This window comes from Sapajus apella, unplaced genomic scaffold (assembly GCF_009761245.1).
Source record: "Sapajus apella isolate SASKATOON/1434 unplaced genomic scaffold, GSC_monkey_1.0 scaffold34, whole genome shotgun sequence".
In the NCBI taxonomy this organism is placed as follows: Eukaryota; Metazoa; Chordata; class Mammalia; order Primates; family Cebidae; genus Sapajus; species Sapajus apella.
Window position 1 is genome coordinate 23,628,567 of NW_022436974.1, and position 18,683 is coordinate 23,647,249.

The following is an 18,683-nucleotide window of genomic DNA, read 5'->3' on the forward strand; positions in this document are numbered from 1 at the left end:
AAAGTTGGCCTAATCCAAGGAGTAAATCTTAAAGTAGAAGTAAAGCTTGATCTGAAATTTGAAGAATGAATATTTGGAATCAACAAGGGTGGGACTAAAAGCAGGATAAGGAAAGAAGGCATTCTAAGCAAAGAAGTCATATGTCCAAGACAGCAAGCCACAAAATGTCATGGAATATTTGGGAAACTCCTGTTAGCTCAGGATAACAGGAGTAAGAGGATAGAGTAGAGTGCCCTACTGGAGATGTGGCCAAGAGATAAAAAGAACCAGATTAGGGAGTATTATATTTGTCATGCATAAGTGTTTTTACTTTATCCTGAAAATTATACAAAACTAGTGAAGGGTTTTAAACACTAGATTAATATGAGATTCATGCTTCGGAAAGTCATCCTGGCATTCATTTGGAGGCTAGATTGAGGGGAAATGAGACTAGATACTCAAACTATTTGCAGAGTTGCTTTTGTAGTTTAGGTGAGTATGAAAAGTTGAAAACGGAAGAGATTAGTTTCAGAGATTGTCTTTTAAGAGATAGATTCTAGTGAAAATAGTAATTGATTAGATATGAGAAATGAAAAGGGGAAAATCAGGATAAATACCAGGTTTCTGGTTTGAGTTACTGGATGGGTGATGGTGCCAAATGCCAGGCCAGGGAACAGAAGAGACAAGTGGATCGGAAAATAATGAATTCACTTTTAGATACACTGAATTTAACATAGGAAACATTGCAAGAGGTCAAAGCAATACAGAAATCAGCATTAATTCATCTTTACAACCTCTCCTAACAGGATAGGTGGCAAAACATTTCCCCATTTTATAAATAAGGCATTTGATACAATTGTGTAGATATGTTGCACGATACGTTACTTAATGATTCATTGGGCTCACTAGAATTTGAACTTGGAACTCTCAAAAATGGGTTCACTCTTCTAAATACCATTGTAATTTATCTGGTTTCTCTTGCAGATCTCAAGATGAGTTTGTTGTATCTGATGAAAACCCAGATGAAAGTGAAGATGATCCACCATCTAATGATGACAGTGACACTGACTTTTGTAGCCGTAGACTGAGGCGACACCCCTCTCGGCCAATGAGGCAGAGCAGGCGTTTGCGAAGAAAGACCCCAAAGAAAAAGTATTCTGATGATGATGAAGAAGAGGAATCTGAGGAGAATAGTAGAGACTCTGGTAAAAATAATCTGTATCCATATCATACCTCAGCTCAACAAATTCTTATGACTTCTGGAGTTGAGTTCTTAAAATTCTATTCTTTTTTTTTTTTAGACAGAGTTTCACTCTTGTTTACCCAGGCTGGAGTGCAATGGCGCGATCTCGGCTCACCGCAACCTCCGCCTCCTGGGTTCAGGCAATTCTCCTGCCTCAGCCTCCTGAGTAGCTGGGATTACAGGCACGCGCCACCATGCCCAGCTAATTTTTTGTATTTTTAGTAGAGACGGGGTTTCACCATGTTGACCAGGATGGTCTCGATCTCTTGACCTCGTGATCCACCCGCCTCGGCCTCCCAAAGTGCTGGGATTACAGGCGTGAGCCACCGCGCCCGGCCTAAAATTCTATTCTTAAGACTCACTTCTGACTAAATTTTTCTCATAGACAGCACATCTGGGAAAATACACACAAATTGATACGTTAACTTCATATCAGATGCCTAGTAGGATTGTGATGACTCCTTTAGTTGTCAAATGTTTCCATGCCTAAACTTTCATCTTCATAGAGTTTCTTGGAAATCATTCTCAATAAACTGTGAACATTTCCCTCAGATGCCCAGTTATTGGAGAGAAAAGAATATCAATTAAGTCTCATTTAGACCACAGTCAGTGATTGAGTAGTTTTTACAGATTAACAGTAGTTGATGTTTAGTATGCTTATCCCTACTGAGAGGCTCAACTGCTAAAAGAAATGCATGCTTTATGCAATTGGCAAATTGATAGGTGTCATGTTAATTGGAGAAGAACCATAAATATGAGTATCCGACTCTGGCCATCTTTGTGGGGTTTTTTTGGTCTTATTTATCTTTTTTCCTAAGCCATCTAAGTGGTGATATCATGCCCCTTTATCAGTGATTATTTTATTTTTGGTAAAGATGGGGTTTCATCATGTTGGCCAGGATGGTCTCGATCTCTTGACCTCGTAATCCGCCCACCTCGGCCTCTCAGAGTGCTGGGATTACAGGTGTGAGCCACCGTGGCCTATCAGTGATTATTTTTAATAAAGGACATTTTTTTTCTTTTTTTTTTTTTTTTTTTTTTAGATGGAGTTTCGCTCTTGTTACCCAGGCTGGAGTGCAATGGCGCAATCTCGGCTTGCTGCAACCTCCACCTCCTGAGTTCAAGCAGTTCTCCTACCTCAGCCTCCCGAGTAGCTGGGACTACAGGCACACGCCACCATGCCCAGCTAATTTTTGTATTTTTAGTAGAGACAGGTTTTCACCTTGTTGAGCAGGATGGTCTCAATCTCATGACCTCATGATCCACCGGCCTCGGCCTCCCAAAGTGCTGAGATTATAGGCATGAGCCACCACACCCGGCCCAATAAGGACATTTTCTTACATAACCACAGTGCAATTACCAAAATCGGATATTTTAACATTGATATAATGCTATTACCTAATCAACAGTATACATTCAAATTTTTATCAAGTATCTCCATATTATTCTTTATATCCTTTTTCTCTTTTCCTAACCCAGGATCCATTCCATGTCTATGCATTTATTCATGTGTCTTTAGTCTCAGTTAATCTAGAATGTTCCTCAAATTTTGTCTCATTGATCTTGATATTTTTAAAGAGTACATACTAGTTGTTTTCTAAATTGTTTCTCAATTTCGATTTTTGTTGTTGTTGTTTCCTTGTGATTAGATTCAGATTATGCATTTTTGACAGGAATAGCACAGAGAATGTTGCATCTTCTGAGTCTCTTTATTATTTTTTCTTATAATTAATAATTTGTAGGAGTTTGAGACTATGTAAATATCCTGTTCCATATGTTTCACCTACTAGTTTTAGTTTCTATGGATAATTCTAACTCCATCATTCCTGTTACATTTATTTATTGTTGTTCTGTAAGGAAGAACTTTCCCTTCTCCTCCATATATTTATTTCTTTATGTCAATGTATACTTGTGGATCCATATTCTACTCAGTGGATATAATACATTCCCATCATTATTCAGGTTCCGTTTGTCCCAAATTTGGCCAGTGAGAATCACTTCAATCTATTGGCTAGCTATGAAATCCATAAAAGAGTAACAAGCTTGAATGTGGTACTTCGGTGGAATTTAACATTCTGAAAAACAGCTGTGGCATAATGCCACAGCCTCACTCTGGTTTATTGATCAGAGATGATGCCATTTAGTAGTGCTTTGTGAGTTTAACTAGCTCTGTGTGTGCTTTGTTTAGCAGATTTGTATTCTACATGGAGAAAAGTCAAAAGTACAACTCTACTTCTGTATTTATGTGGAACAGGTTCATGAGTTTTCTTTGGTTAGAGGGCTTAACTTCTGCAATACATTATGACTGTAGCCACAGTTAGAACAGCAGATTATCAGGAGGCGGATTTGTGTTAGCTGTCTACCAAGAAGAGCAGTCATGGCAGCTGTGCACCTGACCAGGTAGCTCTAGGTCAAACGCAATAAGGACTGTTGCTAAAAAGTGTGAAATATTTAGGTCGGGTGTGGTGGCTTATGCCTCTAATCCCAACACTTTGGGAAGTGAGACAGGTAGATCACTTGAGGCCAGGAGTTCAAAACCAGCCTGGCCAACATGGCAAAACCCCATCTTTACTAAAAACACAAAAATTAGCTGGGCGTGATGGCACACACTTGTAGTCCCAGGTACTCAGGAGGCTAGTTCAGGCGAATCACTTGAACCTTGGAGGTGGAGGTTGCAGTGAGCCAAGATCACACCACTGCACTCCAGCCTGGGCGACATAGTGAGATTCTGTCTCAAAAACAAACAAAAAAGAATAAAATATTTTCTAATCTTGAGGTTTCACCACTTATACATTGTGAGGTTTGGCATTAAAAAAAAAAAAAACCCACAGATTGACTCATTATTATTATTTTTTTTTAAGTGAGACTTAAAGTCCAGATGTGTTGTAATCTCAGTACTTTGAGAGGTAGCCAGGCATGGTAGTGTGTGCCTGTGATCCTAGCTGTAACTACTGGGGTGGCTGAGGCCAGAGGATCTTTTGAGCCCAGGAGGTTGAGGCTGTAGTGAGCCCCAGTCATGCCATTGCACTCCAGCCTGTGAGACAGTGAGACACTCTCAAATAAAATAAAATGAGACTTAAAAAAGTTATTGTTCACTTAAAAATATTTATTACTAAACTCTGCTTAGTAGCTTTTCATTTTTATAACCTAAACTACATTTTTACTTAATAGATATAAATTTTATACTTTTTTCTTCCTTTTCTTTAAATAGAAAGTGACTTCAGTGATGATTTTAGTGATGATTTTGTGGAAACTCGGCGAAGGCGGTCAAGGAGAAATCAGAAAAGACAAATTAACTACAAAGAAGACTCAGAAAGTGATGGTTCCCAGAAGAGTCTGCGCCGTGGTAAAGAAATAAGGCGAGTCCACAAACGAAGACTTTCCAGCTCAGATAGTGAAGGTAAGGCATAGGTCTCCTATGTATAGAAGTTTGGGACAGGGCAAAGTAGACATTATAACGTGAACTGAGGAGTGTGATTCTGTACCATTCTTTAAAATCAGGCAGCCCAGGCACAGTGGCTCGTGCCTGTAATCACAGCAGTTTGGGAGGCCAAGGTGGGCAGATCATTTGAGGCCAGGAGTTCAAGACCAGCCTGGCCAATATGGTGAATCCTTGTCTCTGCTAAAAATAAAAAAATTAGCCAGTGTGGTGGTATACACCTGTAATCTTAGCAACCCAGGAGATTGAGGCAGTAGTATTGCTTCAAACTGGGAGGCAAATATTGCAGTGAGCCAAGATTGCACCACTGCACTCCATCTGGGTTAGAGCAAGACTGTGTCTCAAAAAAAAAAAAAACAAAAACGTATAACCAGTAGTATCTTTGAGATAAAACCCATAATTTTGTGCCTGCTATAGTTTAAATAAATGATACTCAGTAAGAGGCTAATTTGTAAGAGCTCCATTATAATTAAAATTTTCATTGAAGCTAGAAGAGTCTCAGGAAATTGTGATCTAATCAAGATTTACTCTACTTTTTTTTTTTTTTTTTTTACTCCCTTATTCATGGCCCTCATTTTGAAATAACCTCCTACATCCTCAGTAGCTGAAGGGTTTCAAATCAAAGTGCCTACTGTCTCTTTCCACCTTGACTATGATTTCAGTTGGTAACTTTTACTTTTTACAGCTATAGCTGTGCCCGCTACCAGTAATACGAGACATGCTCTAAAATATGAATTTCTGACATCCATTTTGTATTTTTTTTTTTTTTTTTTTTTAAGAAGCAGGGTTTCACCATGTTGGCCAGGCTAGTCTCGAACTCCTGGCCTCAAGTGATCCAGCTGCCTTGGCCTCCCTAAGTGTTGGGATTACAGGCATGAGCCACCACACCTGGCCTTTAATTTAATTTTTTTAGAGAGTGATCTCTCTGTTGCCCACACTGGAGTGCAATGGCTATTAACAGGCATGATTATATGGCAATACTGTGATCCTTCCACCCTAGCCTCCCTGGTAGCTGGGACTGTAGGCACATGACACCACTCCTAGCCTTCATTTATTCTTTGTAGTTATTCTAGAGCTCTTCCTAAGTTCCTTATAAATGACCCCAACTCTCACCTTCCAACCTATTTGTTTAATATGTGTGATTTATCATTGTTTACAGCCTGGTTTTTTGTTTTTGAGACACTCACTCTGTCATCCAGGCTGGAGTACAGTGGTGTGATCTTGGCTCACTGCAAACTTCACCTCCCAGGTTCAAATGATTCTATTGCCTTGGCCTCCTGATTGCTAGGATTTTAGGTGTGCACTACCACGCCCAGCTAATTTTTGTATTTTTAGTAGAGACAGGGTTTTCACTATGTTGGCCAGGCCAGCCTTGAACTCCTGACCTCAGGTGATCCACCCGCCTCGGCCTCCCAAACTGCTGGGATTACAGGTGTGAACCCCCCCAGCTTTATGGCCTGTTTTGAAGGTTGTTTACATTCATAGATTAAACATGAATTTACGTTTGACCCCAAGACAAGAGAGAAAGGGAAAAAAAAAATGTTTGGATGTGGGATGCTAAAGTAGGGAGGTGAACATATTTTTTGAATGTGTACTTACCTTCATGTTTCACAGAGACAAACATAAATTCATTAGTTCAACCATTAAATACGAATATTTATTAAACTAAGCCCTATTCCAAGCACTGGAATATAACAAACAAAATAGCACTAGAATATAACAACAAACAAAATAGCTCTTAGGAAACTCTTATTTTAGTTGAGAAGAGAGTGACAATAAACAAGATAGATAAATAGAATATATGATATATTACAGATGAGTGCTGTGGAAAAAAATAAAGGAGAAAAGGGGATTGGGAAAGTAGTTGAAGTTCAGATAGTATCCTAAGAAAATCCTCATTAAGAAGACAACATTTGAGTGAAGATGTGAAAGAAATATTGTATGTGAGTCATGCAGTTATCTAAAAGAAGAATGATATAGACAGATGGAACAATAAATGTGAAGGCCTTGAGGTATTTGTGTGCGTGTCATGTTGAGCAAACAGAAAGGAGTGCAGGGTTGTTGGAGCAGAGTGAGTGAGGGCAAGCATAATGAGATGAAGCAAATAGGTCATTGGGGACCAGTCAGCAACAATAGCCCACCTGCCTGTATAAATAAACCTTTTGCAAAGCAAGGTTATTGTTTTTGTTTTTGAGACAGGGTCTCATACTGGCTGGAGTGCAGTGGCACAATTACAGCTCACTACAGCCTCAATCTGCTAGGCTCAAGCAGTTTACCCGCCTCAGCCTCCCAAGTGACTAGAAGTGGCATAAGCCACCACACCATGCTAATTTTTTAATTTTTTTATAGAGATAAGATCTTGCAGTGTTGCCCTGGCTGGCATTAAACTCCTGGCCTCAAGTGATCCCTCCAACCTTGGCCTCCCACAGTGTTAGGATTACAGATGTAAGCCACTGCATCCAGCCCGCTAATGCAATTTTTATTGGAAGACTACCATGCCCATTTGTTTACATACTATCTGTTGCCTGCTTTTTCAAAAAGTTGAGTAGTAGTGACTGAGACAGTAAGGCCTGCCTCTTGCATAAAAAATGTGCTAACCTCTGATGATAAATAGTGCTGTACAATTGAACTTTCTGTACTATGCTGATCATTACAGCAGCCAGTAACCTCATATGGCTGTTGAGCACTTTAGATGTGGCTAGCGTGACCATGGAACTGAATTTTTATTTTTATTTAATTTTAACTAATTTAAATTTTAAAATAACCATATGTGACTAGTGTTTATCATATTAAATAACACAGAGTAGGACATTGTATAGACTGGATTTTTATTTTGTGTGAGGTAAGAAACATTTGGGCCAAAGCATAGATGAGTATTCAGAAGCCGATGAGGAGGGAGGAGAAAGAGGAAAGCAAACCATCCCACATTTTAAGCAAAGGGATGATATGATCTGACATAGGTTTTAATTTGCTGTGGTTGTTGTATTATGAATAGATTGAAGGGGACCAGGGCAGAAGCTAGAAGACCCATTAGGAAGCTATTATAATAGTCCAGGTGAGGGATGATGGAGGGTGGAACTAGATCAGTAGCAGTAAAGGGGTGAAAGCGGTCACATTATGGATATGTTTTAAAAGTGAGACCCAAAGGATTTACTGTTGGGTTGGATGAAAGAAAGAAAAGAATCAAGGATGACTAAGCAACTAGAGGAACAATTGCCAAAAACTAAGATGGTAGAGACCACAGTGCTGCAGGTTTAAGGAGAAAGTTGAAGGGCTCAGGTTTGAACATATCATTTAAGATGCCTGTTTAGAGATATCCAAGCCTAGATGTTGAGTAGGCAGTTTGATACACTAGTCTGGAATTCAGTGGTTCCCTAGAATAAATGTGAGAGCCGTCAGCACATAGATGGCATGCCAAGTTATGAGACTAGGTGAGCTTTTCTTAAATGGAAGTAGAGTCTTCTCCCAGTATCCATGGGAGATTGGTTTCAGGATATCCACAGATACCAAAATCCTTTTATGTACAAGTCCCTCATATATAATGGGGTCCTATTTGCATATAACCTACCCATATCCTCCATATACTTGAAATCATCTCTAGAATATTTAAAATATCTGATACAATGTAAATGCTATATAATTGTTAATACTGTATTATTATATTATTTAATGAATGACAAGAAAAAAGTCTGTGTAAAAAAAGTTCTGTTTAGACACTACCATGTATTTTTTTTTCTGAATATTTTCTTTCTGCAGTTGGTTAAATTCGTGGATAGGGAGGCCCAACTGTATAGACAATGAAGAGAAGACAATTAAGACTACCAAGGGTATCTGATGTCTAAGATGAGAGGTGGCACATTGTTTCAGATGTAGAGTTGGGTGCCCAGTTTGAGTCTTTCCTTATCAGCGTGTTGACACGATAACCTAATTTGTGTACTAGAGGGAAGGAGTTTCTTAGTTTGTAAATAACCTATCTTCATTTAATTCAAGCATTATCAGACCTCTTCCCCAAGAAATCTGCTGTTGGCCAGGCACAGTAGCTCAGGCCTATAATTCCAGAACTTTGGGAGGCCAAGGTGGACTTATCACTTAAGGCCAGGAGTTCAAGACCGGCCTTGGCCAACATGGTGAAACCCCATCTCTACTAAAAACACAAAGAAATTAGCTGGGCATGGTGGCACACATGCCTGTAATCCCAGCTACGGGGAGGCTGAGGCAGGATAATTGCTTGAACCCAGGAGGCAGAGGTTGAAGTGAGCCGCAATTGCACCACTGTACTCTAGCCTGGGAGACAAAGTGAGACTCCACCTCAAAAAATAAAAAGGAAAAGAAAATATTGCCTAAAATCATAAATAAAGCATTACCATGAATTATGTTGGGCATTATTATGGGACTGAGAAAAGAGAAATCAGGCTAATTATTGAAAGGAAATATTTACATATAAGCAACTCTGAAAGCAGGACATGGGGTGAACATGGGGAGGAAAAGGAGAATTAAATTTGTTTGTGGTCAACTGTGCCAATGGCTTAAATGTGCTGTTTATTCTAGAGAGCTATTTGTCCAAGAACTCTGAAGATGATGAGCTAGCTAAAGAATCAAAGCAGTCAGTTCGAAAGCGGGGCCGAAGCACAGATGAATATTCAGAAGCAGATGGGGAGGAGGAAGAGGAAGGCAAACCATCCCGAAAACGGCTACACCGTATTGAGACTGATGAGGAGAGTTGTGACAATGCTCATGGAGATGCAAATCAACCTGCCCATGACAGCCAGCCCAGGGTCCTGCCCTCAGAACAAGAAAGCACCAAGAAGCCCTACCGGATAGAAAGTGATGAGGAAGAGGACTTTGAAAATGTGGGCAAAGTGGGGAGCCCATTGGACTATAGCTTAGTGGACTTACCTTCAACCAATGGACAGAGCCCTGGCAAAGCCATTGAGAACTTGATTGGCAAGCCTACTGAGAAGTCTCAGACCCCCAAGGACAACAGCACAGCCAGTGCAAGCCTAGCCTCCAATGGGACAAGTGGTGGGCAGGAGGCAGGAGCACCAGAAGAGGAGGAAGATGAGCTTTTGAGAGTGACTGACCTTGTTGATTATGTCTGTAACAGTGAACAGTTATAAGACATTTTTTTTCCATTTTTGTGCTAATTTATTCCACGGTAGCTCTCACACCAGCGGGCCAGTTATTAAAAGCTGTTTAATTTTTCCTAGAAAACTCCACTACAGAATGACTTTTTAGAAGAAAAATTTCAACAAATCCTGAAGTCTTTCTGTGAAGTGACCAGTTTTGAACTTTGAAGATAAATAATTGCTGTAAATTCCTTTTGATTTTCTTTTTCCAGGTTCATGGTCCTTGGTAATTTCATTCATGGAAAAAAATCTTATTATAATAACAACAAAGATTTGTATATTTTTGACTTTGTATTTCCTGAGCTCTCCTGACTTTGTGAAAAAGGGTGGATGAGAATGCATTCCAAATCTGTGAGGACCCAAAACAGAATTTAGGGGTGGGAGAAAGCACTTGTGCTTTAGCTTTTTCGTATTAAATATATATTATATTTAAACATTCATGGCATAGATGATGATTAACAGACAATTTAAAAGTTCAAGTCTGTACTGTTACAGTTTGAGAATTATAGATAACATCATACATAAGTCATTTAGTAACAGCCTTTGTGAAATGAACTTGTTTACTATTGGAGATAACCACACTTAATAAAGAAGAGACGGTGAAAGTACCATCATAATTAACCTAAATTTCTGTTATAGCAGAGTTTGTTTAAAAAAAAAATAAAATAATCTGAAAAGCATTTGTATAGTAAAATGTATAATGAAGCTTTGCCATCCAGACTGTGCTAGCAACAGATTTTTTTAAATACCTTTATGCAGTGGTAACAAGGTGGCCTCAAATATATTGTGTCTGATGGAGAGTTATTAGTGAAATGAATGTGGTCTTAGGCCTGAGTAGACTGTAAACTTTGCCAATAGTGTAACTATTGTCTTCTGGCCACTTGATGTTTAAATATCTGATCATTTTGAAAAAAATACATCTATATATAACATACATGAAGAGATGCTAAGCTGACAGTGATATTTTAGCACATTTGAAGACTGGGAAGAGATTTTCAGGTGAATTTTAACTGGTCTGTTCTTGCCCTTAGTATCTACTTCAAATTGAAGTCTACAAACAAAGCAGTTCCTTTGGGAGGTTTTTAGTTTGAGTTTAGCGTGTGCACACGTGTGTGTGTGTGTGTGTGTGTGTGTGTGTGTGTGTGTGTGTTGGAATTCCTATCTGCCTGGATATATTAGCAGAGTTTGAATGTAGTTTTGGCCTTTGGCCATTAGACTTCTATTAAAATTCATTAATAGTCATACAACCAACAAAGTTGAATGAGAACTGCCAATGTAATTAATAGGCATGACATCCATTTCAAACATCTCAACACTTTAAAGAAAGATAAGCCCTTTGTTTCAGGAAAAAGGGGTTTGTAACTAACTAAATACCTAACATGATTGACACTAAAATATGAACTTTGTCTTATTTAGTTTCTGTTACAGCTGTAAAATTTCAGGCAGAGCCATAACATTGTACAGAGTGTAGCACTTGTGATTAAACCTAGCCTGTTAAATTCTGAAACCTTCAACCATTATTTCTGTGAATACTTTTGCCCTGGGATTTGGGTTTTTCTGTTCCAGTGTTGTGTCTGTTGCCGGCAATGGACACGCCATATCTGCTGCTGGCCCAAGGAACGTCATTAATTTTTCTTTCCAAATTAAGTATTATGTGCTAGTCAGTGTATATAGTAAAGCACTTCTCTTTTTTATTACTAAAAAGCTGGCATTAGATTTGCATTATAAATACCTCTCTAGGAATTTTATACTCCTTCTTTTCCTTCTTCAACAGGTATTGCCCTTAAATCTTATCTGTTGGCCTTGAAAGTTCATAGCTATTGTTTTTCAGTTGTTGGTGGTTTTGTTTCACTTTAGTTCTGTAGTACCTGCCCATTAATATTTTTGCTTTAATTCTAGCAATGTGTATGTATCTGTAAAAAAAATAAAATAAAATAATGAAAGCAGCCTAAAAATAGGATGCACCAATAGCATGTGGTTCCAAGTAAATTGTGAATTTTATTTTGAGGCAGTATTCCACTGGAAGGGAGGGAAGGGCTTACATTCACAGACAGTAAAGCAGGGCTGTGGAAGGAGCTGCATTCACTTACAGTTGCCTTTCCAGCTAGGTTTGTTTTATTTATTTGCAAGTCAGCTAAGAACCTTTTAAACTATCTAAAACAGGCAAGCAATAGAAAGATTTCTACTAGTGCAAGGTAAGTGGTTTAAATGTACAGGTGGCCTTTCCTGCCACCTAGACTCGCTCTACTGTTTTAATCCCGCAGCTGGGTAAAGCCACTATTGTGTAGAAACTCTCCTGTGTGCCCTGTCTACCTCTGGACACACCAGCTCCTTTTCCCACCTATTAGTTATATTCCTCACTTAAGCCAAGTGATCAGAAGTAGTATTAAATGGGTAGATAATTAATTTTAACAGGATGCATAATGTGAAATAAGGCATTCTTTCTACCCTTCTTCTATAGAAAGTCTAAGGTAATTTTTACCATCGCAAAGACTGAGTATTCCATTTATCAAATGTCCCACTGACATGGGTTTGGAGACCACTTGTGCTGCCTGATATTTACCAAACTTGTATAAGTTTTTGTTAACTTGATAGTGAATGCACGCCTTCTTACCTTATAGTTTGATTAAATCAATTAGCTATAGCTCATCTACCAAGAATGTAATCCACATGGTTGATAAATACAAATTATGCAGATTAACTGATTATTGGTGATTAAACTTTGAGCAGTTCAAAAACAGTTGTGCTGCTTGGAGTTCAGATTCAGTCCCTCAAAGAGTTTGTGTTCACTGAAGTACACTCAGAAGGTACTCTGAAGAAGTTTTAAAAAAAATTTAGAGAACAAAATGTTCTATATACAAAGACAATACAGTCACTAGGAACTGCAGAAAGTATAGGAAAGCAGTAATTTATAGAGTTTAGACATTCTTGGATCTTTGTTAGAGCACTAACCATGGATTTAGATACACAATAGCTGCTATGTAGTAGAGCCCTTTAATAATTTAAACCCCCTTTTTCGAAATACAAGTTGGACTCCCAATGTCAAACTCTAGAGCAAATACATTAAGGGGAGTTGTAGATTAATATTCAGTAGATTTAGCTTGTGATTTCTCTAAAGGTTTGAAAACTAGTCAGTTTTTCACAAAGCAGAAGCTTTGAACCGAAATACATGTGAAAAGGACTCAGACTGAAAAACATTTTGGTTTTGTACATCAGTGCTGATGAAATAGTGTTTAGTGTAAAACATTTTCCATTATTGGCACATTACTGCAAAATGATGGAGAGATTTTCAAGAATGTACATTAAGTTGTATTTCCTCAACATCCTTTTTTCAATTGCTCAACATTACAGATTCAGAGGACAAAGGGGAGTTTCATTTAGAATAAATTTGTGTCTGCTGGTAATCTATATAAAAGTGATCTGCCAAAGAACCAAAAACTTTGAAAACGAATGAAGCTTTTGAAAAATAATTTTTAAATTAATTTTAAAAGGGTATTACACATATCGTTTTTACTTTTTGGTTGATGAAACCCATCCCATAATATACATTTGAGCAAAGTACATATATTAAGAAAAATATGGACATTTGTTTTAAGTTAACCATCAAAATGAGGAAATTTTAGCTGTTTTTAAGTGGGATTGATGCAATGTCCTTTATCACAAGGACATTGTTTTTAGCTTGTTTGTGGGCTTTTTTAGCTTGTTTGTGGGCATGAGAGATGTTAACCATTTAACTGTTTCTTCCACCACACAACTGTAAAGAATCTAATGAATCTACAAGTTTAATATTCAGAAAAATTTACGAGCTCCACTCTTCACCAACACAGTGGAACAGATCCATTATTCAAGGTGATGCCTCACAGCTATAGAACAACTACTCAGAGACCCAGTTTTAAATGGTACATGTGTATATGTGTGTGTGCGCACACACTTCAGATAAGTATCAGAAGAAATAAAATTAATCCATCATAAACCACTGAAAGAAATAAGATGGCTGTATTGCAACTGATACAAATATGAGCATCATTTAATTACAGAAAATCTAGAGAATAGTTTCTCCTGATGTTTGACATTGTCAAAATATATTCCTGGTTCTCCAAGAAGCAGAGAATGCCAATACTGCGCATCTGCTGTAATATACCTAGTGCTCTTGTGCTTAATGATCCATTATTGAATCTTCTTAGATTAAAATCCATTCCTATTTTATCTACCTTTCTCAAAGTGTGTACCTGTAAATCTACCTTGGCAGTGGTGAGCTAACTGATTTTTTGTGTCATTTTTATACCAATCCTGAAGGTCAAAGTTTTTTGCTATCAAAGCTTTTTGCTATGTGTTCACTTAATTTGTTTTCAAAATATTTTGCTCCAACTTAAATTATCTTTTAACATCTTTTGAGTGCCAAGAATTGCTAAGTAAGACTTGAAGAGAGTAATTCCAAGTAAGCAAGCAGTCATAAGCCAAAATATAGTGAGCTTAGTATGTAACCACTTTATACACTCACCACTTTTTGTATTCATGCAAATCCTCCTGGAAGTTGATTAGAATAGGATCCCATTTGTGGAATTTTTTTCCTCCTTTTGGACATGTGAGCACAATTTTTTTTTTCATTTTGTATTTATACCACTTTGGAAAATTCAGTAAACCCAATTCTGGCACATTGTAGTGGTTTCAGTTAATTAAGATGTTTTTATTTTAATAACTTTAAAATATGACTATCCTATACATAAGCTATATGAGAGGCCATAACAATAGATGAGTAGAAATTTATTAAACTTCTTGGATATTTAGAATGAGAAAAAACATTTTTAAAAGAATTTTTCCCCCATACTGGTACAAGCTAGAAAGTGTGCTAAGGACTGAATACTTGCCTTGTGCTTTTTGCCACTGGATGATGTAAGTTGAGAATAGAATTGTTAATCTTAACTATATATTTTCTTGACTTTCATCAGTTTCTAAAGAAATCTAATGTAAGTGTTTTGGGATTTTGTTTGATCTGTATTTATTGAGTTCTGGTCATAGACCAGCAGCTTGCACATCATGCTTATGAACAGCCAGAACACAGTTATTGGGAACTTCATGGCTCAAAAGCTTCTGAATCATTTAACTTATTTTGTATGTTGCAAAAAGAAAAGTTTATTTTGCTTGAGAGTCACCATTTTTTTTAATAACTGTACAGATTTTAAGGGATGGGAGGTGGGAAAATACCCTAAAATAGGATGTAGATTTTTTTACAATTGTGTTTATGCTAGATCATCTACACATGCATTATGTAATTAAACCTAAAATTGTTTAAAAATTTGTGCCATGTCTTTTTCATTCTCCTGCCCTTTAGCAGAATTGGTGCATGTCAACTGCTATGTGGACAAGCCTTGAAATTAGACTAACAAGCCCTGTCTCCAAAGCTTTAAGGTCACTGCATGAAAATTTCACGCACACACAAACATGCACATGCACATACGTACATATATACACACAGATCTACTTTATCTTAGTAAATGGATTTTCAGGATCAGAACAGCTACAATTCCCCAAATTTGGCTGTTAACAGCATATTCTTAATAGTGCATGATTTTCATGATGCCTAACTAGGGTATTCTCAATGTTAGTCTGGTGTTTTATTCTCTTTCAAAGTAGCTTCTTGATGATGGTATCTGTTGTAGTTTGCCCAAACTTGCTATGAAGTTTTGTGTACACTTTGAAAGAGCATGTCCTATGCTAAGATGGGGATGGAGCAGGGCTTGATTTTAATCTATTCATATAAAAGAAGGAAAAAAAAAAACTAAAATTGCTCTATTCAGTTATTCAGTGGATTTAATTCCATAGGAATAGTTGTCTGCTGAAGTGTGGCAGCAAGGGAAGTCAAATTCAAATTTCAGTACCCTCCTTATTTGATAGGTATTTTAAAATCTTGTAGGACTTCTGATTCTAGCAGTCTTTTACATGGCACATTTTACCATGGTATGTTGACAGCTTTGTTTAAATGCCAGTACCTTTCCCATCTGATAATTTTGCCATTAATTTATCACCTTTGTAATACAAGTGTATTCTTGAATTATATTCATCTAAGTGTTTCATAATTTCTGTCAAAGCTATATTCATGTGTTGCCAGCCTCAGTTTTTTGCTATCCTCATTCAGAAAGGAGGCCTGGGGATCATGAATTTCCATGTGAAGAATACAAATTTCAGATAAGAATTTGTAAGTGGTATATTTTAGAATTTTGTTTTGATTTAAAGTAATAGCTGGAAATCAGGAACTGTTTGATCAGAATGCCTCTTGAATTTTCCAACATGCTTATGTGAAATGCTTTATTTTCCTATGCATTAAAAAAAAAAAAAGTATTCCTGGAATAGGTTCTCAGAATGCTTTATTTGGTTTCTAGGAGATAGATTTAAAGCAGAAGCTCTAAGGTTAGCATAAAACTAACTCTTGAGGTAATCAGGACCGTGCTGTTAGTCAAATAGAAGCTGGAGTGCTCTCTGTCACATAAGGTACTGCATGTGTGTGGGGGCAGGGGGGGTGGGCAGGGAAGATCAGAAAACTGGAAATGTAATTCTGATAACACAAAGTAAATTGTGCATAAGAAGTATGAGAATTCTTGGTAGCTTAAAGCTTCAGGGGTTAACTTCAGTGTATGAACACCTAGTGTGTTAGAATTGCAGTGCATAGTTGTTTAAATACAATATTCCTTGTAAGTGACAACCAAAATATGTTGTGGCTGGTGCCAATATTTTTGTTAATGAAATGTTCAGTGTCTCACTACAGTCTGATCAGAACTCTTGGTGTTATAAGCCAGGCCTAAAGCCATTTTATAGCTATTGGCCTAATCGTGTAACTTTTCCTTTCAAAATGTTTTATTATAATACTTCTGTCATTTATTTCACTTAATATGTCAATTGTCATAATAAAAATTTAAATTTGAATTATTTAGCATGATGTGTTTGCAAACTTAGTTTTTTTTTTTAAATTTTGTGGCACATGGAACAAATCGTAACAGTTCATGATGGTCAAAATATATCACCTAGGCCTAGATGAATTGTTCTCCCACTATCCAGAAAGTAAATTTGCAAGTGCATCAATCTCCCCAGAATAATTTTTAAAGCTATCTACCAACTAGACAAATACAGATTTTAGAAAACCATTATTGATTTCTATCTTTAGCCTCTGAAGAATTAACAAGTCCACATTAAAGAGGTTGTGGACTTGTTCTGTGTTGTCCCATAGGAGCACAGAACTAGACCAGAGGGCAGAAGCCACAGGGCAAAAATTTTCCATTCATTCTGTGGAAGAAACTTAGCTCTCTAATAATAAACAAGCTTGGAAGTGAATTATTAGGAATAAGGGATGTTTGATAGTCCAAACATCCACACATTGATCCACACATTTAAAAATGCATTAGATCAGATGATTAACGCATCCTTCCAACCCTGAGTATGCTTCTTAACTACAGATGATCTGACAGTTTTTATTTACTCTTGAAATACAGTAAAATTCACACTGAACTTGCTTTTTTACCAACAAATTAGCAGAGTATTTGTGGTTCTGATTGAAAATATTAACTAGGTAAAGAACTTTTGAAGAATTTCACTTAATGGATTGAAAGCTGGTCTGTGCTAGCAAGAAAATGGCTAGTTACAATGCTTCTAAATGATTTATTTGAAATTTTCACTTTAACAGAATCAGTCATATGGTGTGAGCCACCGTACCTGCCTAGCCCATTTCTTTTCAGATTATGAGACCAGAAGATGTAGAACAGTTCTGTTATTTTACAAATAGAATTGGTGTACTATTCTGTGATTTTTTTTTTTTCCTTTTGAGACGGAGTTTCGCGCTTGTTGCCCAGGCTGGAGTGCAGTGGCGCAATCTCGGCTCACTGCAGCCTTCGCCTCCGGGGTTCAAGCGATTCTCCTGCCTCAGCCTCCTGAGTAGCTGTGGTTACAGGCGACCACCACCGTTCCCAGCTAATGTTTTGTATTTTTAGTAGAGACAGGGTTTCACCATGTTAGCTAGGATGGTCTCAATCTCCTGACATTGTGATCTGCCAGCCTCAGCCTCCCAAAGTGCTGGGATTACAGGCATGAGCCACTGTGCCCAGGCTGTTTGTATTTTTAGTAGAGATGAGGTTTCTCCATGTTGGTCAGGCTGGTCTCAAACTCCTGGTCTCAAGTTATCCACCCGCCTTGGCCTCCCAAAGTTCTGGGATTATAGGCATGAGCCACCGTGCTGGGGCTTATTCCGTGATTTTTTAGCAGAGGCAGAATTATTAAAAAATAAAAATAAAAAAAGAAAATGTTCTAGTGAAATTAGATGTTGGGACCCTTCTGGGTGAGATGAGTGCTTGTGTCAATTTAATTCTTAATGAGTTTACGTGAGCCCTTTAGGGTCCTAAAAGTCTAAATGAAAATCAAGGAACACTGTAAGAGGATATAACTTGACATATGCAATATTAGTTTAGCATATACAGTCAAATCCCAAATGAAGTCAGCTGGGAACCTACTTGTCATGATATAGAACACCTGTGGCTTCCTTATCATTCCTCCGTGCCCATTTCAGAGCCACTGTACGCACATTTGAGCACCTATCCTTCTCCCAAGTCCTCTCTCTGAGGCGGTATCTTCTTTTTGCAGTACCTTGTCTGCCTGTGTCCTTGATCTGGTCGTCTTTTTATTACTGCCTCTGGGTCTTTCACATTTTAATTCTCTATCTCTGATCTCCATTACTTGACACACACTCCTCTAGATAAAGTTCTCCTTATTGTGGAAAACAAAAGTTTGATCCTGTCTCCGGTTCGATACCCTTCCCAGTTACTTCTTATTTAACTTCCAGTCTTTAAAATAAATAGACTATAGAAAACCTTAAACTGTATTTGGAAATTCTTACTGAAACGTCAGAAATTCC

The 18,683-nt window shown here is 37.6% G+C and overlaps 1 protein-coding gene across 4 annotated transcripts in view; it reads left to right on the top strand.

Moving 5' to 3' along the window:
• Positions 1 to 16,708, top strand: part of RSF1 (remodeling and spacing factor 1) — a 157,973-nt gene extending 141,265 nt beyond the window's left edge. For 3 of the 4 annotated variants that reach the window (XM_032295915.1, XM_032295916.1, XM_032295918.1), the window contains 3 exons: positions 964 to 1,184; positions 4,434 to 4,622; positions 9,210 to 16,708. In XM_032295915.1, the coding sequence (XP_032151806.1) occupies positions 964 to 1,184; positions 4,434 to 4,622; positions 9,210 to 9,778 (979 nt within the window). In that variant the 3' untranslated portion in view covers positions 9,779 to 16,708. Of the gene's footprint in view, positions 1 to 963; positions 1,259 to 1,560; positions 2,109 to 4,433; positions 4,623 to 9,209 lie in introns of those variants that run through there. The other variant, XM_032295917.1, reaches the window with a different exon arrangement.
• Positions 16,709 to 18,683: the final 1,975 nt, after the last annotated feature.